The 26,403-nt window shown below is 42.3% G+C and overlaps 2 protein-coding genes across 3 annotated transcripts; both read left to right on the top strand.

Moving 5' to 3' along the window:
* Nucleotides 1-208: 208 nt before the first annotated feature.
* On the top strand, nucleotides 209-5,213 carry SIKE1 (suppressor of IKBKE 1). The gene is given in 5 exon segments (XM_074564455.1): nucleotides 209-558; nucleotides 560-735; nucleotides 1,149-1,291; nucleotides 3,363-3,476; nucleotides 3,848-5,213. Coding segments are annotated over 5 exon segments (684 nt in total). The 5' UTR covers nucleotides 209-397; the 3' UTR covers nucleotides 3,938-5,213.
* A 416-nt stretch (nucleotides 5,214-5,629) lies between these two features.
* Nucleotides 5,630-26,328, top strand: CSDE1 (cold shock domain containing E1). 2 transcript variants are annotated; one of them, XM_074564691.1, is made up of 20 exons: nucleotides 5,630-5,741; nucleotides 9,404-9,837; nucleotides 12,393-12,591; nucleotides 13,366-13,475; nucleotides 13,802-13,894; nucleotides 14,423-14,520; nucleotides 14,685-14,766; nucleotides 15,123-15,251; nucleotides 15,423-15,548; nucleotides 16,422-16,634; nucleotides 18,352-18,492; nucleotides 18,581-18,739; nucleotides 19,341-19,448; nucleotides 20,310-20,485; nucleotides 20,904-21,016; nucleotides 21,724-21,843; nucleotides 22,077-22,255; nucleotides 22,933-23,096; nucleotides 24,323-24,455; nucleotides 25,038-26,328. In XM_074564691.1, exons 3-20 carry the CDS (start codon nucleotides 12,393-12,395, stop codon nucleotides 25,083-25,085), a joined length of 2,391 nt encoding a protein of 796 aa, XP_074420792.1. In that variant the 5' UTR covers nucleotides 5,630-5,741; nucleotides 9,404-9,837; the 3' UTR covers nucleotides 25,086-26,328. The 2 variants fall into 2 exon arrangements, with proteins under 2 accessions (XP_074420792.1, XP_074420793.1); XM_074564692.1 differs by lacking the exon at nucleotides 13,802-13,894 and having other exon boundaries at nucleotides 5,644-5,741.
* Nucleotides 26,329-26,403: the final 75 nt, after the last annotated feature.

Raw genomic sequence — 26,403 nt, 5'->3', positions numbered from 1 at the left:
TCCCTGCGGAGGCTGCTGCCCCCTCGGCCCGGCACCCGCCGGCAGCAACGAACCTCGAGCGCCCCGAATTCCCCCCGTGAGAGGGCGGGAGGAGCAACGGCCCCGCCCCGCCGGCTGACCACGCCCCCGGCCTCTGGCCCCGCCCGGGGTCCCCGTTCTCTGACCACGCCCCCTCTGGGCCTGGCCCCGCCCCGCCCGTGGGCGGCGGGCGGCCGTGGCGGTCTCGCGCCGCCAGGCGGCCCATGGCCGTCGCGCGCCGGCTGGCGCCTGCGCACGTGCGTCGCTCTCGGGGCGGCCGGAAGCGGGGTCCCCGGCCGGCGGGCCCGGCGAGGGGCGCGCGGCGGGATGGCGCCGCCGCGGCAGTGAGGGTGCGGCTCGCGTGCGGCTCGGCGCCGCCATGGCCTGCACCATCGAGAAGATCCTCACGGACGCCAGGACGCTGCTGGAGCGGCTGAAGGAGCACGACACCGCGGCCGAGTCGCTCATCGACCAGTCCGCCGTGCTGCACCAGCGCGTGGCCGCCATGCGCGAGGCGGGCGCGGGCTGGGCCGAGAAGGTGCGGGGGGGCGGCGGTGGCGGGGCGGTGGGGGGGCGGCGGGGCGGCCGGACCGACAGCCGTCTCTCGGCAGGGCCAGGGCGCGGCGGCGGAGCGGGCCGACCCGCCCGGGCTGCGGCCCCCGGTGCTACTGCCCCAGGAGAACACGCAGATCCGCGACCTGCGGCAGGAGAACAGGGGTGAGCCGGCGGCGGGGGACGGCGTGTGGCGGGGACCCGCAGTCGGTGTGGGCGGGGGGGACCCCGGGGGCCGTGTTGGGTGGCGAGCGGGGGGACCGAGGTGGGTTGGGGGGCTAGGGGGGGCTGGTGCCCCGGGCCGGAGGGGGCTTCTCGAGAGCGGTGCGTCTGTTGCGCTCTGTCAGCGTCGCGGGATGCCTGGCTGTGGCAGTGGCTACCGGCGCCGGGCTGGCATGTTGGCTACCGGGGGGCAGGGAGGGCAGCGGCCCTGGCCGGAGTCCCAGGGCCGCGCTGTCGTGAGGAGCGGTGGGGTCGCACGGATTAAGAGAGCAGCCGGCGCAGAGCACCTCTGGGCTTCTGTCATGGCTGTGAAAAATGGCTTGTCGTTTGTGGCAATCACATACTGTACTTTGCAGAGCTATGGATGTCACTGGAGGAGCACCAAGATGCGTTAGAGCTTATCATGAGCAAATACAGAAAGCAGATGTTACAGCTTTTACAAGGGAGAAAAGGGGAAGATGCAGAACCAGTCCTGAAAGTTCATCAGGCTAATTCCTTGGTAAGGTAGGATGGGGACAGAAGAGGGCTCAAGACCCCTCTGCCCTGTCTCCTCCTAGCTTTCATACAATCCTTGTTTCCATTCATGGAACATCTCTGCTCCAAAATACATTTTCTGAAACTCTTGTCTCTCTTTGCTGGTATTTTTTTCTCCATCCCTTTTACAGCACACAGGTTGTAACAGTTATCACAGAGGACATTGAAAAGCATAACCCTTTCATGGCCCAGGTGAAGGCTTGATCTTTACACACTAGGTGGTAAATTTCATGGGTTAAGCTTAATGCACATGAGTCTCTCCAGTAAAATCAAAGACATCAGAGTCATCATTGTTCCTGTTCAGTAATTGTAACACAGGGAGAAGAACCTCCTAAATCTCTGTGAGCTGTAGTATGTTTAATTCTTAAGAAATCATCACTCACAAATGTTTTTACATCTGGATACTCTGTGCAATGGCCCAGAAGTGTGCCTTCATCCATGTTGGGTGCAGTGACTTCAGAACTTTAAGGTGTGGCTACTGATAGCTGCTGCCTGTTTTACGTTTGGGTGTCTAATAACAATATAATAACATCAAATCTCTAAGGCTTATTAATTTAGCCATTTGTTAAAATGCATTTTTATGTGATTGCAGAACAGCAAGCTGATTCAACCTAGTGACATCTCATATCTTGCTGTTTTTTAATTGGAATTGGAGGCAGCCTCTTAGCACAATCTGTCTTTGCACTGGTATGTGGCAACACATTAGTTCTCTGTTTTGTGTTGCTTGGGTCCTCTGAAGTTAAGTAGCGTAACAATGTCTTGCTTCCAGTGCTTGCTTAGGTTTAGCAAGGCTTAGCATTTCAACAAAACTTCTGACGTTATTCTCAGGCATTGCTTTTGCTCCATTTTAATGGCATGGAAATGCAAAGCTGAAGACACTCTGGAGGAACCTTTGATGGAATGTACCTAGACTATCTCAATGTCTACACAAAATCTTCTGTACTTCAGATTAAGTCTATGAGTTTTTTCCTACTGGGAAAGAGAACGTGGAGAATAGTAACAACCTTTTAATATATTTTAAAGACCTATATTCTATTATAACCATCTTTCTGTTTAGAAAAATACATCATTCTTTCTTCCCAGATTAAGTTATCTAAGTCTTTCTTGTTCTTCCAGCTCTCTTGTAGATGCTCTAATTTGTTTACATATTTTCTGAATAATGGAATTCAAAACGGAATTCTCTGCTCTGGTGATACATTTACCTTCCGGAGGCAGTGGATTAACTACTGACAATTACAGAAAAGAAACTCCACCCTATAACATTATCTGGTATTCCCCAAAGTGCTTATATTTTTATGTTATGTTAAATGCTTCAGAAGCTTCCAAATTCTTGTCTTGCTACTTCTTGACAATTACTGACATTTTTGTGTTTGCACATTTGAGTTCCTCCCTAAATACTTTGAATATTTTGAAACTGAGTGCTCTTCAAATAGGAACTGTTGCTACATTACATGTTGGAGTTTTTCGGTGTTTGTTATATGTGCGTTTCTGAGCTGACTGGAGCTGTATCTAGACAGATTCTGTAAAAACCGCCTCTGGAGGCTCTGGTCTTATTTTAGTTTCCTTGCTTGGCTTCCTTCTGAGATGCTGCTGTTTACTTCACACTGTTACTTAGTCTTGAAATCTCATTTGCTTTTATATTCAGCATTCTTATAAATTCAGACTCGGGCTTTTCTAATATAAAATTTTTCAATATAAAATTTGCTGCATACTAATATTCACATGAACTTCAATCTGTTGTGTCAGTCCTTGTCACACGTAAAATTATTTCCATCTTGGTAAGTAAGGGTGCCTTATCTTGCTGACTGATGTAATTCTAATCACTGTTTTCATTGATGGCTCGTGATAATGGACAATAAGATACATGTTTTCATCTTGAAATGTTACACAAGTTAGAAAGGATTGCGTGTGCTTGGAAAGAAGGGGTTAAAATTAAAATCAGGAAAAATAATCCAAAATCAAGAAAATTAAAGTAATTGATTATTACTGCTGCTTTTGCCTGAACATATTGAATATATTACTCTTATGTCTTTCAGGAAATTGCAAGTCAAATAGACAGAATATGTGAGATGGGAGAGGTGATGAGAAAAGCTGTTCAAGTCGATGATGATCAGTTCTTTAAAGTTCAGGAGAGGCTAGCTCAGCTGGAGGTAAGAACAGATACAGTTGCTAAGGATGCATCGAGCTTTGCGAGTGTCTGGACTTACTCTGGACTTTCTGTGTTTGCATGTGTCAAAGATTTATGACAATCCAATATTTGGGGGTGGGGTCAGGAAATGCAGAACACGATCTGTTTATTTGCAAGTTCTTGACCTTCGTATTATATATGTGAAGCCAGAAGCAAAAGATAAGCTTTAAATGATGTGGATCCCCTCTTGCTAGCACCGTATTAATGCTTATGTTACGAAATCAGTGTTTTATTCAGCTGTGAAGGAGTTTATTTAAAGATTTATTTAAAGATTATCGTCCTTTAATTGTGAATTAGCTCATTTCTATTTCAGCAAAAATATTGATTTTGCAGCTTGAAAACAAAGAGCTGCGTGAACTATTGTCAATCAGCAAAGAATCTTTTGAGGTGGGGAGAGAAGATCTGCCCGACAGTGAAGCTTAGGCCACAAAATAACCTTATCTCCAAATCTTGACTTCAGAGACTATTATGAAACTACCCTTCAAGGATGGGGTTTGATTTGCCCTTTCAGGTGTTTCCTTGTATGTTTGTTTTTTCTTTCAAAATGTGTGGGCTGTTTTCTCTGTATTTTTCTGAAATTACGTACTCTTGATGGCAAAGGCTTGCACTGCTGCTCCGTCCTAGTAATTGCAGCGTAAAGATGCTTAACAATTAAGTATTTGATGTGTCCTCTGTTGTGATAGTTCATTTCCTCTCCCATTTGTTATTTTTTTATGAGCTTTAGTTAATAATTCCAACTGTGCAGGTGGCACTTAAATCCACCCTGTCAGTAACTAGAGAACATAATACGGGTTGTGATGATTGTATTTGATAGAAGGAATAAGAGATTATTCAAAAACTACACTGTAAATGTCAGGTACGCACTTTGCTCTGCCTGCACAAAGCAGGCACGCGGAGCTTTCTTTTTGCTTTGAAGAGCTGGCGCTCGGCTGGGTTATCATCGGACAACTGCTCGAAGCAGACGGAGAGAAGGGCAGAGAGCGGCAGAGCACTGAAGTGGTAACTCATAACAGGAGCGTGCTTTACCTTGGTTTAGGGGTGAAACTCAGAGTGGATGACCCTTCTGGCACCCGTGCATTTTTGAAGGATGCTGGTTTTTTTGAAGGACTAATGTTTTTTTTGTGGGCAGACCTTTGCCGATGCTCCAGGGTGTGGGTGAGCTCTGATCTGTGCTGGGACCCGCACGGAACACAGTGCGTCCAGACCAGAGCGGAGTCTGCCTCAAAACTAAGCCAAAGCACCATCTGGGCAGGTTTTTAATGTTACGTCACAGGTAAGTTCAGTGACAGATGTTACGTAGTTATTGCCGAATCCTACATTGAGTGAAATGAGAGTTGCGGTATTGTAGGAATTTATCAATATTGTGATATTTGTAATGACATTTTTATATAAGGATTTCTGTCTTTCTTATCTGTGATCAAAGAATAATCTTCCAAGAACAGTAAACGTGTCATTTTCAATATTAGTTTAAATTTTTATGCTACTTTTCCTCCCCAAGTGAGAATCTTGATAAATGCAGAAGGTGATTTACATTCCTGTGCTCATTACATTTTCTTGCAACCGCTTGGAATATTCAGCAAGATTGTTTGGTGGATAGATACAAGGGATTTCTGTACGGGAGTGTTCTTGTATACAATCCTTTTCCATTGGAAATTGGTTGAGAGGGAATAAAAGACCCCAACGGGCAGCATTTTCTCAAGTGTGTTCTGTTTTGTGGATCCTGGCAGTAATTCCCTCTGTTCTGCGTGTATCCAAGCCTTTTGCAGCCCGGCTACTTTTCACCTTGCCCAAGTGAAAAATTACAATGACCAAAATGTTGCATTTTATCTCCTTTAAATTAACGTTATCCGAACGGGCTGCGACCTTCGTCGTCCTGGCCGAGGTGAACGTTCCTCTGGAAAAGTGGAAACTAAACAGCAGCTGCTTCGACTGATGAGTTGGTTATTCATTAGTAGTGGGCCCTAATTAGCGGGGGAGTTTCTATACCTTCCGGGGGTGGCCGGGCCGCGAGGCGCGCGCCGCCGGGCTGTTCTCGCGCGCGGCCGCCGTTTGCACGTGCGCGCGCCGCCGGCCGGTGCCCGGGCGCGCATGCGCAGTGCGCGAGCGGCGCGCGGCGGTGTGCGCAGTCGCAGCCCCGCCCACGGTCTCGCGAGAGGCCGGGTCCGTTCCTACGTGCGGTGCCGTGCTGCTCATGGCGGCGCTGGAGCGGGGGCGCTGAGCTGTTGGGGTGAGTACGGCGGGCGGCGGCCGCGCCGGCTCCCGGCCCCGCGCCCGCGACGCTGAGGGGACGCGGCGGCCCCCCGCGAGCCGGCGGAGGAGGCAAAGGGCACCTCTGGGCCCGGCCTCCGCCTGCCGTCCGTCGCGGCGGGGTAAAGGCGCCCGCGGCCTCGCCTCGGCTGCGCGGAACGCGGGGGGAGCGTGGGCGCCCGCCGGGCAGGCCGTCGCCGCCGCGGATGGGCGTACCGGCGGCCGCGGGCGGCTGGGCCGCGGCGGCGTGCGCACTACGCTTCCCGGCGTCCTGCGGGCGGACGCGCTGCCGCCGGGGCGCTCGGGGCGGGGGCGCCCACCCGGCCGCGAGGGCGGGGCCGCGGACGCGCTGGAACTCGCTTTCCCGGCGCGCTGCGCGGTCCGCAGGCCGCGGGGCTGCCTGGGGCCTGCAGGCCGGCGGGAGGTGGGAGGGCCGGGGGCGGTGCCGCGGGGACTACGGGTCCCGGCAGGCCGCGGGCGGGGCGCCGGCGCGGGGGCTCCTGGGGGCGGGCGGCGGCTCCCGGCGTGCCGCGCGCGGCCCCGCCCGGCGCGGGGACTAGGCCCCGTCCCTTTGTGTGCGGGGGAGCTGCCGCCATCGCCCCCCTTTGTGTGCGGGGAGGGCGGCGGGGCGGCCACTCCCTCCGCCGGGCCTGCCCTGCCCCCGGGACGGGAAGCGCCGGCTAGGCCCCCCCCTCCGCCTTTGCTCTGTCATAGTGTAGGCCTCGGCGGCAGGCCGGCCGCCCCCCGCCGCTGGCCGCGGCCGCTGGCACCGCCCCTCGGCCGGGCCGTGCGCCCCGCTCCGCGGCCTCCATCTTGCTGCGGGGCCGCCGCTGGCCCTGCCGCAGGCCCCGGCGGAACGCCTGGGGCCGTCTCTCTGTCGTCTGCATTAAGGACCAGCGCAGGGCTCAGCCCCGGTCCCGGTAAAAGAAACCGGGTTTTTAGGATTTTTATTTTTAAAATGATTCCATGTGTCCTTAGAAGTTATTTAACTCCCCCCCCCCCCCCCCCCCCCCCCGTAGATGTATGTTTTTTGATGTAGAAGTGATTTCACTAATCTAGGGAATGTTAGTAGCTGATCTCGTAGCTGTCATGTATTGTTTGGGGCGCTGAAGAGCAAGCGTTCAGTACTGCTTTCCAGTATTCATTTGAAAAGATACGTAAGAGCTTTATCTCCAAGTATCCTGTAATAGCTGTGTTGTACATGCATACTGAAAATATAAAGTGTTATCTTTATTAAATTTAATCTTAGTCATGTAAGAGATGGGTATTTCTAGAAGCGCATGTTCTAACCCAGTAAAATACTTGTTTTTCCAGTTACCTCTTTTTAGGTAGGGAATGGTAAACAAAACAGTGTTTATAATCTGTCAAGTTCTACTGTTAGGCTGTATAGATGGTTTCCAGCTGTGAACAGCTTTATGTGACTTACTGTCATTTAGCAAAATCTGCACCTGAAAGACTTCAAGAACAGGACTTGTACAGCTCTTCCCTGTCTTTTCATTAATCTTTTCAGCTGTAAATATACAAATGCAGAACCCAGTGTGACTTGGGAGCAGGGCAGCTGTTTAGACTGTTTACAGTTTGGAGGATTATTTATAGTAGCTGAATTAAAAAGTAAAAAGTTTGAGGCAGACACACAGAGTGACGTTTGTTTGGTTGTTTTTTTTTCCTTTATGCTTGCTTGACAACCCTGTTTTTTATGACTTAAGTGTAGTAAAACAATCTTGTTACCAAATCAAACTGACTCTTAAGGGAAAAGCTTATGCCTTATTCCATTACCCGATAAAATTAGCTTTAGTCATCCTTGGGCAGAAGAGGTGTTTTGATTATTCTATCAAAATTTAACACATTCTATGTGCAGAAAAAGGAGAAATGTAATATAATACAAGTTACAGCTCCAGTAGAGATCTAATAATATTAATCTAATTAGATGAGAGAGAAGAATGTGAATAAGAAGTGTCTCTGTGCAGTTCCTGTGATACAGTGTCTGCCTCCTTCATTTCTCCTGAACTTGATTAGGGAGATGCTCATTTGAAATGTGAAATGCTGTCCAAAAAATAATACTGTCCTGAAAGAGATTGTGTAACAGTTGCCTGAATGTAATACAGAGGTATGTGAAAAGTCTAGTGATCCTGCTGTTTTTTCAGTAGCTTTATGTCGTCTCATTTATATTTTTTTTGTAATTTAATCTTTCACTGCAAACCTTTCATACCGGATACTGGTTTGTACTGCCCTCATCCAGTTTCTTAGTCTCAGTCATGTACGTGTAGTGGTCTGACAAGAAGACTTATGTCAGCAGAAAGTTTTTCAGAGTAGTGACTAAAGGAAGATCCTTCATCTGGAGGAGAGGTCATGGAAATACAAACTTCTGTGAAAAAGGGATGATGAGTTTGCATACAGCCATTGTGTGCTTTTGGGGTTTAGAGGTGTTATTTGTCATAGCTGACTGCAGTCAGCATTTTCACTGTGATGAGCGTTAAATATCTTTGCATTCACATTTCAGTCACTTAAGTTGACTCTTTCAAGTTCACTAATGGGAATTCAAAGCTCGATGTAAATTGTGAAATTCACTTTCCCATTATAGTGGAGAAATAGGCTTTGTCCATATTTTTGCTCATTTGGTGTGGGACTTGTTGAGCGACTTGGAGAAGAGTTGTGCTCTTATGCTTCGTACCTTTAGATTACTGCATAACATGCTAGTTTATCCATAGATTCATAGTTCTGTAGCTTATAAGCAGCTTTTGTCCACGATAATTTTCTCTTTTTTTTTTTCCTATATGTACTGAGTAAGCAACAAACTCAAATTAAACTTTATTTCTTTTTTTTAAAAAAAAAAGCTTCTGTTTCTATAAGGTTTCAGTTTTATGTGGTAGGTGGCCATTTGTCTAAATAGCTTTCTCACGAAAATGCAAAGTGGTACTGGAAAACTTTAGGAAGGAACTATTATCTACTTACTGTTGCAGAGAGGCTTCTCTCCTATGTTATCTACACAAATATTATCTATATGTAATCAACATTTTTCCAAACACTGTTTTAAGAAGTCCAGAGAATGGCTTTGCAGTTATTTTACATGCTATGCCAGGGCGCGTATGGTCTGTGTAGAACACACATACAGCACCTCTACGTATAATTGAGAAAATTGTTTGTTTTTATACGAAGCTAAAGCTGCTTCAGGTATTGCTAGTCCTTGACTTACCTTTTGGAACAAAAAATATCAGGAAATTCTAATCCCCCCCTCCATTGCTACTCTGAAGGTCTATGCAAGCACTTATTAATTAAATTATGAGACAGCACCCATATAAAGTTACTGGTAGCAGGACTAAGACTTGCATTAAATGATGCTGCTGTTCATCAAAATGAAGTTGCTCTTTTAATTGTACAAACTGGGACCTTTCCTGAAATGCCTAACTGCTTCTGAAGATTTCAAAATTGAAAATATTGCATAACTGGCTTGGAGGTAGAGTTTCTTGGAAAACAAAGCTGAAAATGAGAATGCCAAATACATGTGTAAACCGGTCTTTCCTAGCATGGATCAATCCTATGGTATTAAAGTAGAGGAAATGCAGCTGTTTGTAGGAACACCTAGGACTGATATATAATTTCTTTTAAGGTGATACTTAGCGTGTGTCTTTTTCCTTTCTCCAGTATGAAGTGGAACAGAACAGAATTCACCACCTGAAACTGCTGCTTCAAGTTCAGATCAGGAAAAGAATATACCACATCGTAACAACAACTCAAGACCAAAGAAGAGGAAACTTACACTGAAGATACAAGGCTTGATCTGAAACAAGAAGTTTGTGCCTACTCAACAGCTTCAAAAGAGCACGTCCCAACGCTGCTAATAGTCTTTGTTTTCTCCAGTGCTGTACTGAAACTGCCCAGGGCAGCAGCACTTGTTTTCTCTATTAGCTTGATAGATCACGTTCTCTTGCTATCTTTTTTTCTTTCTGTCTTCCTTTCTCTCTCTCTCTCTTTTTTTTTTTTTTTAATAATAGCAGTCTTCATCCTTAGAAACTTGTGCTGAAACAGAAGAATCGGCTAATACTACTGAAAGTGCAATATTTGAATATCACTGCGAGGTTGGTGCATATGTTATATAAAGAGTTATCTATATTTCTAAACTTAATAGGAACCAAGTTGTCAACAGAGGGTATGGGGGTTTTTTTTAGCAGTTCATTGCTGTTATGTTGGTTTAGTAGAAACACGATGAATTAATAGTACCCACAATATGGCTTTATTTAACAATAGAATCATAGAATCATTTAGGTTGGAAAAGACCCTTGGGATCATCGAGTCCAACCAGCATCTCCACTCTACAAAGTTCTCCCTTACACCATATCCCTTAACACCACATCTACTTATAACGCTAGAGAGAGCTGGTTATTAATGTCTCTCTCCTCTGGTAACGGTTCCAATCATTGTTGTGGTTGCAGTCCCTTTTTTCAAATAACCTCCATTTAGTCTTCTTTAAACCTTACTGCACAGTTTGTTTTTCTTCCTGTGGGTAAGTGTACTGGTGGGATTCCTAGTTCTTACTCTTGTGAACAAACAGGTCAGCTGTGTTAAAAGACAGCTGTTGGGAGCGGGCTGTTGGCAGTGGACAGCACAGGCAGGTAGTGATCATGGTACAGTATATAATCATTGTATTGTAGATCCAAGCAAGTCTTGTTTGTACATTAATAGGTTGTAGCCTATTACTAGGAGTTTCTTAAAGTTTTATGACAATACTCCTGGTCATGTGTGTAAATGGACTTTGTGTTTGATTTTTGTTAGTCTCTGTTATAACATTATGTTTGAACAGGTCTAGGAGCATGAGAAGCATCTGGAAAGGCTGACGATATTATCATGTATCTTTCTCTCTACAGTAAATTTTAGTGCCACCCTGAGGAGTGTGTCTTGGTTTGCACTTAAGTTGTCAGGCTTTAGATGATTGATGATGAGTTCTTTGTGCTATACTAATACTCCTTTAAACTCAAACTGTTCAAGTGGTATCATGCAATGTTAGTCTTTGAGCAAGAGATTGCAGCAGTGTGGTTTTCTAATCCTAAACCGGCTGTTCTGAACTTGATTTTTAGGTAGATTTTTGTCATTTTCTGTATATGATATACCTTTAGTAGTAGTCTGTTACTTAATGTCTGTGGCAGGGGTATATGTGTGTTTGTGTACTTATGTTTATCAGAGATGGGAAGTGGCCATTTTGTATATGACTCTCAAAAAGCATTTGTCACACTGATTTGAGCTTTCATAATGGCTTAATGGTCTTGCCTGTTCTCCTGGGAAAAGGTATAATAATGTATCATTTTCCCTTTCCCCAGCCAACCTACTTGCGGGACTGATTTATTTTTGAAAAATCATTTCGAACTCTAAGATGGCTTAAAATCAAACACTTCAACTGTTGCCTTCACAGGAGGACATCTTCTTGTGTGTGGAATGTCCTAGGCGTTGCCTTCCTCAAAAGAGTGGTGCTGTCTGATCACTTTTAAACTGATTTCCAAATGGCATGATAAGACGTGCCATAATGATACCTTTTAATATGTGGAGTAACTGTATTAGAGTAAGAAGTATGACCGTTTTACAAGTTACTCGGACGTCTTTTCTCTCCACCGAACGTATTGCTGACTAACTTTGAATCTCTTCTGCTTCATGCAAAAAGAAAGCAGAGAACAGATACAGTCTCATTCTGTTTCCAAAATAAATATGCTGAAAACTGCAGCAAATAAAGCTCTCCAATATCATATCTTAAGATGCATATTGACTGGGGAAGGTTGCTTCAGCAGTCTTTCTTGAATGAAAGTGTTTGGTGAGGTACAATATATTTCAACTGGATTAACTGCTAACCTGAAAATGAAAATGGCTTGCTTTTAAAATGAGACTTGCACATCAAAAAGCCAGTGAGTTAGTGAAGGGACTTGTGAATATTTCAAGATTGAGTCTGTGCCTTGAAAAGACAAGACACCTCCTTCCCTCCCCAAAAAAAAGGTTTTCATGGATGTAGGTTAATTTAACTGTTCATGACAGCTTTAAAGTTTTAAATTTAATGCTGTTTTCAGGTGTTCTCAGTTTCTCTAGCACTTGAGCTCCTGTGCTACAGAAATGTTAGTTTAATTCTGGGTATTAATTCCATAACCGCAAAAATGTTTAAATACCTAAACCCATTTTTTTTAGAATGAAAGGCTGAACAGACAAACTAGGGACGTACTTTGCAGGGTTGTGAACCTAATTCTGTTGGTTCATAACCGTTGCATTTTCCTAATTACCTCTATAATTTGGAAGAGCAGATACTTTAGATATTTTCAGGCTCTGATGTGAAATAGCAAATGTGGGAGAATTTCGAGGTATAATACTGAAGAAAGTCAGAAGTTTGTTTTGGTCTAAACAAGCTATATTTTGGTGTTGTATTTCTGGCCTATTTTATACATATGTTGCCTGTCTAAATTGTAAGGGTTATTGTTTTACAAAAGCTTGACTGTTTTGATGTTCTTACTCTATTTTAAAAATTGTTAGAATTTGCGTGTTACAATAACTTCTGTAAGCTCATTGTGTTTGTTATTCTGTTATGTTGGCATGGAGAAAGGGAACTTAGTAAAGTGGTTTTCATGTATTTTTTTCTTCCCCTATGCTTTCTTTTAAACAGATGAGCTTTGATCCAAACCTGCTCCACAACAATGGACACAACGGGTACCCCAATGGTACTTCGGCAGCACTGCGTGAGACTGGGGTTATAGAAAAACTGCTGACCTCTTATGGATTCATTCAGTGTTCAGAACGGCAAGCTAGACTGTTCTTCCACTGTTCACAGTACAATGGCAACTTACAGGAGCTCAAAGTAGGAGGTAATTGGGCGACTTTCAGAGCTTCTTGACTGGGTGAAGACCAGTCTCTTTCACTTGCCGTAGAAAATCCTTTTATCTTGTGGCACGAAAAGATGCATGCTGCTGCTTCTGATGGGCTAAAGATACAATTGAATTAATAATCTACCACTCCTGATGAGATACCTTGACAGCGTTTAAGCTTTGTACAGATTATGTTAGTGCAATTGCGGCCATTCTGTAAACGGTGTGGTGTTAGGTCAAACTTGTGTAACTGAGATGGAAGCAAGCGATTAGACTGTGGAAGAATATATCTCATGAGCTCTATTTCTTATTTTTTAAATTAATTTGAAGATGGACAGTTGTTTTGCAGAATGGGGAGGCTGCTACTTCATAATTAACGTGGCAGCGAAGTTTCTAAACTGTTTAATGGCATATGTTGTGTGAACTTCAGTGTGAAGTCTGTTGTATAGTGAGCAGGGCCCGGGCGGGCAGGGTGCGGAATTACTGAAGGGCAAGCCATTACAATAGAATAGTTCATTAGCAACAAGAGTGAATAAGCAGAATAACCAGAGAAATATTTGCAAATAGAATGTCCTTCCTTGGTAACAAAAGCATCTGAGTTTTACTTTGTTGTGTTTGTTGTGTACTTTGTTGTGTACTTTGTTACATGAATAATAACATGTAACCATTCAGTGATTTAAAAAAAAAAAAAAAACAAAAAAAACAAAAAAACTGCACAAAACAAACCGAACACAAAACTTTGTAATGTCATTACCGTGTTTGATTGTCTTGTAGACGACGTTGAGTTTGAAGTGTCTTCTGATCGCCGAACTGGAAAACCCATTGCTATTAAATTGGTGAAGATAAAACCAGAAATATTACCTGAAGAACGAATAAACGGACAAGTTAGTGCCTGTTTTCTATAGATGCATAATTTGCACCCTTTACTCCAGTGTCGAAGGCTAGATTCATTTAGCATGCATATTAACTGCATACGATATTCAGTTACACTGAAAGATATTTTTGTTGTTCTGGTAAAAATTCAGAGGTTCAGTTTGAGCTCTTACTTGGCTCCAAGCAGTTCTGACAGTCAACAGGTGCTCTGTAAGATTGAAACTCTGCAGCGTGGCATGCATCCCTGAGTGCATAGTAGAGGATACTGAGATTCTTGTTGTATTCAACAATGCTGCTCCTGAAATGACTAGCAATGGATTTTTTTTTTGACTGGTAGGTTGTGTGCGCTGTTCCTCACAATTTAGAGAGTAAATCTCCAGCTGCCCCGGGTCAGAGTCCAACAGGGAGTGTATGCTACGAACGTAATGGGGTAAAGCTTACGTATTTTACTTGAACTCTTCACTGATCCATCACTGTGGTCCATGAGCAAAAAAAACTGACGCAATTTAATGTAGACTTTTGACACGGCTAAGAGCTGTAGTTCTTGGCCAAAAAAAAAAAGCATGCTTTGGTAATTACTACAAACGGAAATGTTAGCTTACTTGCTTTTATCTATGGAGAATTTTATATAGAACCAAATAGTTGTTTTTCCTCTTTTAAAACTTAATGAACTGGGTTACGTAATGTTCATGTGTCCCTATGTTGAACCTTCAGAGTTTAGAAATTGACATTTAAAGATGGCCATGTACAAACCTTTCAACTTAAGTTGCTTGTTACAGACTCATCAAAACAGCACAATGGAAAAAAGAATGTTTCTGCATGCCATGTTTGACCATTTTTTATTTCTCTAGATTAATTTCTCTAATAGCAGATACTGCTATTAAACAAAATAATGTTAATATTTCTTTGTAACAACTATTCTGCAAATAGACTAATATTGGTCAATGTTAATTTATAGGAAGTATTTTACCTGACTTACACCCCCGAGGACGTTGAAGGAAATGTACAGCTGGAAACAGGAGATAAAATAAACTTTGTAATTGATACAAACAAACAGTAAGTTGGTATTGCTTTTCTGACTTTATACTTTGTGTTAGTAGTCAGGCAGCAATTCATGCCTGTTTCAAGAACTGAAATGGCATTATGAGATACAATCTTAATTTTTGCTCCAATTTTGAGTTGTTTCAGTTTGCTCTGTTTACTTTTTTCCCCCCCTCCAGTACTGGTGCTGTAAGTGCTCGTAACATTATGCTATTAAAAAAGAAACAAGCCCGCTGTCAAGGAGTAGTCTGTGCCATGAAAGTAAGTGATGCTCTAGCTTTAAAGTTTCATTGGAAAATTAAATGCTATTCTGAAAAGTGGTGTTATAAATAATATATTCAGGGCATTAAGAGCTATTAACAGTTTGGAGCTGTGGATGTAAACTGGGTGAAATGATTTAAACAGCTAATCTTTGATACTAATACTCTCCTTAACAAAGGAAGCCCCATTTACTTCTGTTTGTATATTTCTTGTGGTAGTCTGTTAGCTGTGCGCACTTATAAGTCTGCTGTACTGGTGTGTCATAGTTTTTCATTGTGTTTGATAGAACCTGTAAAATTTTGTCTTGGTGTGTCAAGAGAATAGGCAATTTATTAAATACTTTGTTCTGTTCTCAGGAAGCCTTTGGATTTATTGAGAGGGGTGATGTCGTGAAGGAGATATTCTTTCACTATAGTGAATTTAAAGGTGACCTAGAAGCCTTACAGCCTGGTGATGATGTGGAGTTTACAATCAAAGACAGAAATGTAAGACGAAATCCAGTAAAAACTGAAGACAAGATCCTAGGCCATAACTGGACAGCTGTCTGTTTACTCAAATTCACTTGTAAAAAAAAAAGGGGGGGGGGGAAGTTCATCAAAAAACATCTGCTACCTTACTTCTTCTCCATGGGTATTTGACTGATTTTGTGCTTTTAGGGTAAAGAAGTTGCAACAGATGTTAGACTGCTGCCTCAAGGAACTGTCATTTTTGAAGATATCAGCATTGAACATTTTGAAGGAACTGTAACCAAAGTAATTCCGAAAGTACCCAGCAAAAACCAGGTGAATTTCAGTATTTACTTAAGTTTATTTGAAATGTTGTATTGATTGTACTGAATTCCAGTCAAACAATAAAATTGTTGCCCTTTCCCTGTAACAGTCTGCTGTATAAGCATGGTGTCAGTGTGAAGGAATAAGCTTGTTCTTAACCTGTAACAACCATGAATAGCAGTCGCAATGTGCAATTTTTCTAAAGGTTATAAAAAGCAAGAATTAGGGTGGTGGTACATGGGGGAGTATGTGTTTTCTTTAATGTTTCAAATACTTGCTGTTGAATTTTGTGGGTTTAGGATGTATCTTTAAGGCAAAAGCATAGGGAAAAGGGGAGAAAATACTTGCTGGAGTAATCCTGGTCTATGGATTCCTGCGAGCATTAACAGTTAATGAGGTTTTTGAGGAAAACTTGGCTTTGAGGAAAGGATGTACATGAGCACTTCCCTTAAGGTTTTAGACGAGTCTGCATTGTTGTTTTGGGAAGGTTTGTTGCCAGATTTTTCGTGTGTTTTAGACACTTAAGAAAGACACTGCCTTTTAGAAGTGTTCCAAGTATGGTTATAAATTTAGTTCTTGAAATAGAGTCTTAATTTCTTCGGCAATAAGTGCTTGGTGCTTAAAAAAAACCAACCACCCCACAATCAAACAACAAGAACAACAAAACCAAAAACCAAACAAAAACCCTGAACCACCGTCACCAAAAACTGCCTTGAATTTTGGCTATGGGCAGTAAATTACAAATTAGGAGTGATATAAATAAGGCATAGTGATCTGAGTCTAGCAGACATTTGGTGTCATCCATACTTGACAGCTATTTTGTCTGCAGTTATCGTGAGTCTTGTAGGTGAACTGACTTTTCCTATTGGGTTTTCTGTCTGCTAGAGCGATCCATTACCTGGCCGCATCAAAGTTGACTTTGTGATTCCTAAAGAACTTCCATTTGGAGACAAAGATACAAAATCCAAGGTGACCTTGCTGGAAAGCGACCACGTTCGATTCAATATTTCAACTGACAGACGTGACAAACTGGAACGAGCCACCAATATTGAGGTTCTCCCCAATACTTTCCAGTTTACTAACGAAACCAGGGAAATGGCAAGTATCTGTCTTAAAAATTTTAACTCTTGAGGGCAAATGAAAGTGAAACAAGGGGGGTTGTCTTAAACAATAACTTAATGCAGAAATCACTGATGTCTTCCATTCTCTTTTCCAAAACCCGGTCCTCAGATGTACACTTCAAATGAAATGCTTAAATGGTATAAAATTCAGAATTAATGCTATGCATCTTGCCTTTAAAACAATAAAAAATTAACTATTGTGTAAATGAAGTCATATTAGAAAAACAGATCTTAATTGGCCCTCTTGGCTTGCATTGCTAGCAAGTACTGCAATCTTGAACTATTAGTTTAAAAATACACATGCTTGAGTCTAAATAGATAACTACTCATGTTCCTTAGGAAAACTGGAAGAACCTAGGGCTACTCTGGTTCAGGTAGTGAAAAGTCTTAGGATTCACAGGAGGTACTGTGTGCAGCTCTTGGATTTCATGCTTTTTGGCCAGTCTCCCTGTCCGAGGGTCCAGCAGAAGGATAGTAGAGAGCTGTGTTCTATCACATACAGAAAACTCTTTGTGGATTACAGGGACTAAGATGGATGTGCTAATCAGTATTAAAGAATACCTTTCATCCCTGTAATTTGGAATTTTGTTTTTTTTCCAACTAGACGGTAAGTTTGTCTTCCTTTTCAATTGGAGTCCAATTATAGCGCTATGACCTCAGTGTGCTGTGAATTAAGGACCCTTTGCTTTAAGCAAACCACTGAACTTTGACTTCAGCCTCTCAGTTCTTGGCATTCTACCCTACAGACTCCTTGTATTCGTACTCTGGCTAGATACATTTGCCCTCCTGAATTGAGCTGTTATTGAGGTGACGAGTATTGGCTGCTTCTAGAAAGGTTAGCTGATTTTCCTGAGCTTGTGAAAACTATATAAGAGAAGAATGTTCCTAAAGGTGGAAAGTATCTTGGCATTGTCATTCAGATCCTATAAGCCTTCCCTGAGACCTGCTAAAGGCTCTGTAGTGACAGGGTCGAACTGGGTATGTTCGTGAGCTCAATACCTCTGGCACGATCTGGTACTAGTTCTTTCTAACTTGAGTAACGAACTCTTTCAGCAAGTTTAAGGAGGCTTTTTCTTAAAGAGCAGTTAAGAGTGAGAAATGGGTTTGTCATTCAGCATTCCATTTCTAGTGGTTACCAGGAAGGCCACTAAAATATTACGTAACACGATTACCATAATATGCATCCATGGATGTGATGGTCTTAACAAACTCCTTTGTTAGAAAGCTTTTTAATTTCTTCATTTGTTTCTGGAAATCTGATGGGTTTTCTCCTCCCTTCTGTCACTGATTTTATTTCCTGTTTTTATAGGTTCTTGTATGTTTATTGTGTGTGTTTATGTATGTATCGTATACTTATATAGATGATGCATGTATTTGTAGAGTTACCCCCTTCAAGACTGTTCTCAGTGTAGGAGTAATGTCAGTTTCTTAAACTGTAGTCCTCTTGTTAATGGCTTAAATTAATCTTTTCCACTTCATAACGATTTAAGTAGAGAAACTAGGTAAGTACGACTTGTTTGCATTTCAGGTTGACCATTTGCAAGGAAACATATGGCGTAAGCCAAGAAGTGTTTTCATAGGATTCAGGCCTTGTGTTCAGACCATTACATACTCCACAGACAGATGTGGAGTACCTGCAGACAGATGTTGCATACTAGTAGTAAAACTGTAATTGTCCATTTGACTATTCTCAGGGTGTGATTGCAGCAATGAGAGATGGCTTTGGCTTCATTAAATGTGTGGACCGGGACGCTCGCATGTTCTTCCACTTCAGTGAAATTATGGATGGAAATCAGCTCCATATTTCTGATGAAGTAGAGTTCACTGTTGTTCCTGTAAGTGAGATTAATAGTTTTATGAAATCGTAGTTTTTAAAGGAAATATGTGCGATCTGTCTAAAATCTGATCTGTCTTCTTTTTCAGGATATGTTGTCTGCCCAAAGAAATCATGCTATAAGGATTAAAAAACTTCCAAAGGGCACGGTTTCTTTCCACACCCAATCAGATCACCGTTTTGTGGGCACTATAGACAAAGAAGCCACTCCAGCCAAAGCCACTAGCCCAAATAAAGGCAAAGAGAAGGTAATGATGCTCTTCTGCTTGTGAAGTACCTATTCTTTGTTCCCGGCTTTGGAGAGAGTGAGGCTACTTCCTTAGAATCTGTAATTCAACATTTTGAAGCACTGTTTATCCTGTATAAATGTGAGCTACATTGAATAGCTAAGAACAGCAGTCAGTGAAAACAAACCTGTGTGAAACAAGATAATAAAAGCATTGTTAATGATCATGTTGAGGATAATTTCCAAGAACTTGATGCGATGTTTCTTTCTACTTCCTACTACATAGGATACAAGATAGAATTGGTTAAAATTAAATTTCTAGGGCTAGCAGAGAACCTCCGGTGTTTTGTTGTGGTGTTTTAATCATTGCCAGAATAACTAAACTTCCAATAAATACTTAACTGGAAATGGCGGTAATGCTTCCTTTCCTTTAAAAATATTGTCTAATATCATTTAAAGCCTCTTACTCAGAGTTGATTGCTTTGTTGTGTTTTTCACCAGTTACTGAGTAGTTACTGAAAAAACACTGTGGCTCAAATGAGCAGTACTCCTAATTGTATGTAGTAAACTTGTTTGCTTACAAACAAGACACCTGTTGCTGAATTCTAATGTCTTGATTTTAGGAAGCTGAGGATGGAATAATTGTTTATGATGACTGTGGAGTAAAACTGACCATTCCTTACCAGGCCAAGGATGTGGAAGGATCTGCTAATCCCCAGATAGGAGATAAGGTAATATAACTTAAGTATACCATTAAGAAATATTTTTCTGCGCATTGTGAGACCTGAGCTGCTCTTTGCCTTGTTGCTGGGATTTGTTCTCCCTCTCGGAACAAATGAAGGACTAGGCATCTGCATAATGTCACCCATTTCTTTTCCTCTGTCCTAGGTTTGAGTGGCTTAATCTTCTCTCAGACTAGAAAAATATCCTAATATCTCGTGATACACATATGAAAAAAGTGTCTTAGTATGTAAATGATGCTTTTTAAACAAGGAATTTGTATCGTTAAGACAGTGGACTCTGGTTGTGAATAATCAAGAGGAATTTAACACGAAGACTTTGAGATTAACGTTCAAGAGGGAGAATGTACCCTTATGAGCAAATTAGCCAGAGAGACAATGGAAGCGGAGAAAGAGCTCGGAGATCTGGAAGAGCAGCCTAAAAGCTGTCAGTGTTCAGGAGCCATGCTAGGAAGGCACTGATTATTTTTTTCTAAAAATCTGAAAAGCTAGGTACATGTGCAGTGTGGGCTGCTGATGATAAGTGTAGTGAAAGGAGGTGAATCACATAAACAGAAAGGTTCTCATCTTTAATGGGTAAAAGAAGCTGAGTGCTAGAGGCTGGCTTGCCTTCCAGATGTCACCAGTGTGATTGCTACTCTTTGGAGTGTTGTAAATGTCAATGACTGACAGGTACTTAGGGGAGAGTAGTGGCTAGAAAATTACTCTCCTGGAGAGCCTAGGTATTGATTAGAGCTACACACCTTTGAAAGGAGTTGTTTCAGGTCTGGTGTTTTTTGTTGATGGCAGTGGTCGTGGCTGGTTGGTTTGGTTTTTTTTCCTTTCTAGTATTGATGTGCTTCTCTTCAACAGGTTGAGTTCAGTGTTTGTGAAGTGAAGAGAACTGGTCTGCAAACAGCTGTTTCTGTCAGAATGCTAGGACGCAACTACAGCTCTAAGAGGCTTTTGGGATATGTGGCAGCCCTGAAAGATAACTTCGGATTTATTGAAACAGCCAATCATGATAAGGAGATCTTTTTCCACTACAGGTGAATAGCAATTTTATTATTATTATTTGGTTTTGTGTGTGTGGAGGAGGTTTGTTTGGTTGGGGGGAGGAGGGAAGTTTGGTAGTGTTGACTGTTAAGCCCGTTTAGACTTCACACACACACACGTGTATATATAATGTATGCTTAGGTGTCTCAAGTTCCATTTATTATCTCTGCTGGACTGGTTCAGGTTTTTCTGCTAGTCAGCAATTGTGGTGTTCTATGCCTCTGAATCCCAGGCCAAGAAACACAGTTGTACTGTATATTTGAAATGCTTCACTTTCTTAAATGAGGATTTCTTGACAATGTGAGGTACTGAGCTAGTTAAATGTTTTCTGATCAACTTACGTAAATGTTGAATGAGCATCACTGTTGTCATGTAACTAAAAGAAAACTGTACATAATTCCATTCCCGTAGTGAATACTGTGGTGATATTGATAACCTGGAACTTGGAGACACTGTTGAATACAGCTTGTCAAAAGGCAAAGGAAACAAAGTTAGTGCAGAAAAAGTGAACAAAACACATGCAGGTAAGACTGTACCTGGTACTTTCTGCTTACAAGGCTCTTGGCAGGTGCTGAGGGGTAAAGTTCATTAATAATCTATTTACAGTTGGAACTTAGACCAAGAGGATGATGCTTAATGTGATGGTCATTGATTTCCTGGGAGCCGTTGCCCGTGTTTCCAGAGAACAGACAAGTGCAGACCAACAGTCCTGTAGGCAGTAGCAACTCTTTGGGCCTTTACTGTGCTCTCTCCTCTTCAGTTGGAGGGTTATAAGAAGAGACCTAGCGGCAGAACTAGCCAAGCTAGTAATTGCACTAGTTGTGCAGTACCTCACAGAAGGAAAATTGCAGGAGGAATGCAGATGGGGGTATTAAGGACAAAAAATGCATATTTGATTATTGAATGATTAAAGTGAGCAGGGAATGGGAATGTAGTGGAAGAGAAGTAAAATACTTCGATTTGCTTTGCAAGTTCCATAGTGTCTAGTTTCATGAGAAACTAATATTTTTCTACTTCCACATTTGAACCGTCAGTGTGGTCTTCACTAGAAAAGCTATCGTTACTTATAGCTGTATTAAAGCTGTTCCAGTTTTACTGGGTGATAGAGTGCGCTGCCTTAGGTGTCTTGCAGTGCAAACTTTTGGCTCCTGGTCAATCTGAATCACTTTAATTATTTTTAAAATAAAGTATGACTAGGAACATCCTGGTTTTGCACTGTGTTTCTTTTCAGTGAATGGTATCACCGAAGAAGCTGATCCAACTGTTTACTCTGGTAAAGTAATTCGTCCTTTAAGGAGTGTAGATCCCACACAAACTGAATACCAGGGCATGATTGAAGTCATGGAGGATGGTAAGATTTGCTGCTTTTAAATTAGAAGAGTTCCTTTTACAAATGCACAAGAAGCTTAGAAGTTTAATAAACTGTGAACAGAGGTGTTGAGGATTATATTCACACTACAGACCATATTCATGCTACTAAGCTGACAGTAAAAGTATAATTTCTAATATTGGAAACAAATTCTAAATGCCCTCGGAGAGAAAAGGATGCCTCTCCATTCTGCCCTTTACGTTTTCCTCCTCTAGGTGAGATGAAAGGAGAGTTCTATCCATTTGGAATCGTTGGAATGGCAAACAAAGGTGACTGTCTGCAAAAAGGAGAGACAGTGAAGTTTCAGCTCTGTGTTCTTGGTCAAAATGGGCAGACGATGGCTGTTAACATCACACCGTTCCGCAGAGCCACAGTGGAGTGTGTGAAAGATCAGGTGAGTGACTGCTGCTGTGAAGACAAGATGCACGTTAATAGGAAGTAACTGCTTGACTTGGCACTACTGGACGGTTTTGCTGTGGTTGATTCTGAAGGACCTGGTTTTCAGATGTCCTAGAAATCCATCTAACTAGTTTCTGCTCAACAGGGCATTAAAAATGTGTTTAAAAAAAAAAAAAAAGAAACAAAACTGCGCATACTCTGCTTCTAGAAGAAGCTTCTTCACAGCATTAAGCAATTATTACAGTCCACCTGAAATGCAAGGGCTGATCATTGCCCTAGTTAGTTGCATCTCAGAATGTTTAGAAAATTAAGAGCTGTGAACACTTTATATTTGTTGTTACTGTGTAATTTTGAAGGTGGAGTCCTAAAAAAAGAACATACAGCAGCGCTCTTCTCAGTTTAATACAACTGCCAGGACTTTGGTGGTTTTCAGAGCTTGTTCTATAGACTTTGGGATTTAAATGTGACTTTACAAACCCAAGAAGAGTGCCTAGACTTCCAGAAGTATTGTTTCCAGGCAGAACGTTCTGTTCGGTGTACAAATTGCATTTCCTCTTCCATTAGGCACTTCAGAGTTTGTTTTTTTCCTAGAAGTAGTTAAGTTTCCTGTAAGTCATTGCATCTGTTTGCATCAAGAGGAGAGCAATAACCTTGTGATGTGTTGGTTTTCAGTTTGGTTTCATTAACTATGAAGTGGGTGACAGCAAAAAGCTCTTCTTCCATGTCAAAGAAGTTCAGGATGGTGTGGAGCTACAGGCTGGGGATGAAGTGGAGTTCTCCGTAATCCTGAACCAGCGCACAGGAAAATGCAGTGCCTGTAACGTGTGGCGTGTCTGGTGAGGATTTAGAATTAAAGTGATTTAATCTGGCGCGCTGTCTGCTTCATAGTAGTGGAGGGCGTGCTGCTTCTCAATTGAGTTAGCTGTTCCTAGAACGGGAGCGTTGAATTTCAGCTGGCTTCAGAGAGAGCCTCTCACCTGAGGGCTGCCAGGACTTGTAGGGTGTGCAGCAGCAGAACTCTCAGCTCTTCTTAATTACAGATAGCTTGTTCTTTAATCTGTTTTGAAGAAACTCCTCCCATAGCAGGAACTTGGATGCAGCCTTCTGAGTAGACATTAATTAATTAATTATAAGAAAACTGATGGTATTCCTATGTAGTTGCTGAACTCTCTGGACAGCATAATACATAGTGCTTCCACTTGTTCCCTGAAGAGCATCTTTCATTTTTAAATAGAACAACAACATCGTTAAGCACTGTTTCTTTTTGGCATGTTATTTCTTAAGGGTGGCGGGTATTTTTTTTTTGCTTTTGAACTAATCATTTTGAAGAAAACTGCTCAATTTGGATTTTGCTTAAGCTTGAGATGCTATAGAAGTGCTAACATTTAGGTTTTTTTCTCCCAAAATTTATAGAATCGTCAGGGTTGGAAGGGACCTTAAAGACCATCTAGTTCCAGCCCCCCTGCCCTGGGCAGGGACACCTCCCACTAGATCAGGTTGCTCAGAGCCCCGTCCAGCCTGGCCTTAAAAACTTCCAGGGACGGGGCTTCCACCACCTCTCTGGGCAACCCACTCCAGTGTCTCCCCACCCTCATGGTGAAGAGCTTCTTCCTAATGTCCAGTCTGAATCGACCCATCTCTAGTTTTAATCTCCATTCCCTCTAGTCCTACCATTACCCGACATCCTAAAATTCTGTTCTCATAGTCTTCAGAGCTGTTAATGCAATGCCATTATGTACTGGCAACTCGTAAGCCTTTTATTGTTCCCGTTAAAGGGAGCAGAAATGTAGGAAATACTAACAATGTGTGCATGAGAGTAAATGCAACGCCTCTGCTCTCTAAAGACTACCCTTTTGAGAATACTGTCTTGAGCTACTGCTATTTCAGACTCCTGTGTTTAAAGTAATGGTTTTGAGGCAGATGTACATGGTGTCACTGGAAAGTCTGCTTGCACATGAGACAGACTATGTTAATGGCCTAATGGGGAGAGAGAGTATAAATTAGGTAGCTTACACCATCTCTGGGAAGTCATCGGTGCTCTGTGTGGTTGACTCTGTTACAGCGAAGGCGCTAAGGCTGTTGCTGCTCCACGTCCTGATAGACTTGTTAATCGTTTAAAGAGCATTAATATGGATGATGCCAATGCTCCTCGTCTCACAGTTCTTCGTCAGCCTAGGGGACCGGATAACTCAAAGGTACGTAAGAGAAAGGCTAGCTTGCAGAATAACCAGTTTGTTTTAACTTTGATAACATAATGCTGCTTCCTGTGTTGGCAGCCCAAACTGTTTGAAAAGTGGTGTCTGCTTTCATTCTGTAGTGAACTAGTTACCCACTGTGTGAGATCAGGTTATTTTTGTGCAGCCAGGGCTGCTACATCCTGTGTCAATAACGTATGCTGTGGTTTCAGAAGAGCACACAGTATAGAAGCAAGCAGTTGCTTCTTGGGTTCTGGCACATAATGGCTATCTTGGTTTTTGTATTTTATTTTATAAACCTGCTCCTCTTCTCGGAGGTAGTAGGTGAAATCACTTTATCTAAACCTGGCTTTCACATAAGGCTCTGCCACAGCTTGATAAGCAGAAGGAGTAAAGTGTCTGGAATCTGTGAAGTATCCAGGACTATAAAGAGCAACCCGCAAAACCTCTGAGGGTCTCCGTTGTTTCTGAAGACGAATGTGGCTAACTAGAAATGTGCTGAAGCTGTGCTTGGTTGGAGCAGAACAGGTTTGCTTTAAAGCATGATGCTGGAGCTAAAGGTTTGTTTTGTTTTCCATGCAGGGATTTGGTGCAGAGAGAAAGATCCGTCAAGCTGGTGTTATAGACTGATCCACAAAACCCATACCTGATGTACGACTGCGTGGTGGGGGCTGGTGAAGGGTACTGAATATCTCCCTATTCATCCCTTCCTCCAAATTCTACAAAGCTATTACATCAGTTTTAACACCTTCTCATGTTATGTTTAAAATAAATTTATGAAACCATTTTAAAGTTATGCACAGTTGCATTCTGAAGAACTTAAGGTGGCGCCTTATAGTATCACATTTTAGAAGCTTGTTTTGAATGGTGCATTTAACGCAACTGGTAACTGCAAATCTACATTGCCTATGTGAGTAAACATTATAGACAGCTCTACCTGGGTAGACCTTATGGAATTCTGCACTACAATTATCTACGCTTTATCTTTGTTATTTTGGCTGAGGTGTTTCCATGCCTTAGTGCTCAGCTGCATTATGTCTTTCCTTCCAAGTGGAAGCGGAAGGCTCACTTCAGCTCTCTCTGCTCAAATTATGAGGACCATACGAGGGTGGAATAAGTTCAACATTATATAAAATCTGCATGAACATTCAGATAACTTAAGTTGATGGCCAAATGTTACAATGTTTTCATATTTCATTTAACTTGAGTCCTTTAGCCAGCAAAGTTGTTAGAGCTCAATGAAAGTCTCTTCCTGGGGTAGACTTATTTTTGTAGCGTTCTGAAACACATGCAGTGCAGAATTTCATAAGGCTGAGGTGTGCCATCAGTGTGGTAATTTAAATATATTTAAAACAATGCACAAATCTGCTGCTGCTTAGAACACTGCAGCTTCTAAACCCAGTTTCTTTTACTGATTTAAATTTAAAAAGAAAGAAGTTGTGCCTGAAGTGAATACATTTTTTTTCTTTTTTGCAGCCAGCACCCAGTGTACTGTAAAAGAATAAATACTTAGGCTTTCCATAGCTGTATTGAGACTTTCATCAAGGTGAAATAGTTGATGTCTGTGTGCTTTCTTTTCCCCCCCTCCCCCTGCCCCTCCCTCCATTCCCGGTCACACTTTATCAAGCAAGAAAACGGAATGATTGGTCTAAGTATTACTTTAACCAAAAAGATCAGGAGTTACTTTCTTTGAATAGAGGGCAGTACTGTGTTTTTTTTGGGGGGGGTTTTTCATGTTACCTCTATTCTCAATTTAGGGTTTTCTTCTCTGGGAGATGCATTATCTTTGTAAAACAAACATTGCTTTCTCCAATTTTTTTCTGTTAATGGCAAAGAATGGAAATAGAATAAAGTTTTACTGATTTTGAAAAAAGCCTCATTCCTGGCCCGTCTCTTGCTTCCGGGGGCGCAGCCCCTCGCCGCCGTCACGTGTCCGGAAGCGGCGGAG

The sequence above is a fragment of the Larus michahellis genome, chromosome 21 (genome assembly GCF_964199755.1).
Source record: "Larus michahellis chromosome 21, bLarMic1.1, whole genome shotgun sequence".
NCBI lineage: Eukaryota > Metazoa > Chordata > Aves > Charadriiformes > Laridae > Larus > Larus michahellis.
This window is presented reverse-complemented; position numbering and strand designations above follow the sequence as displayed.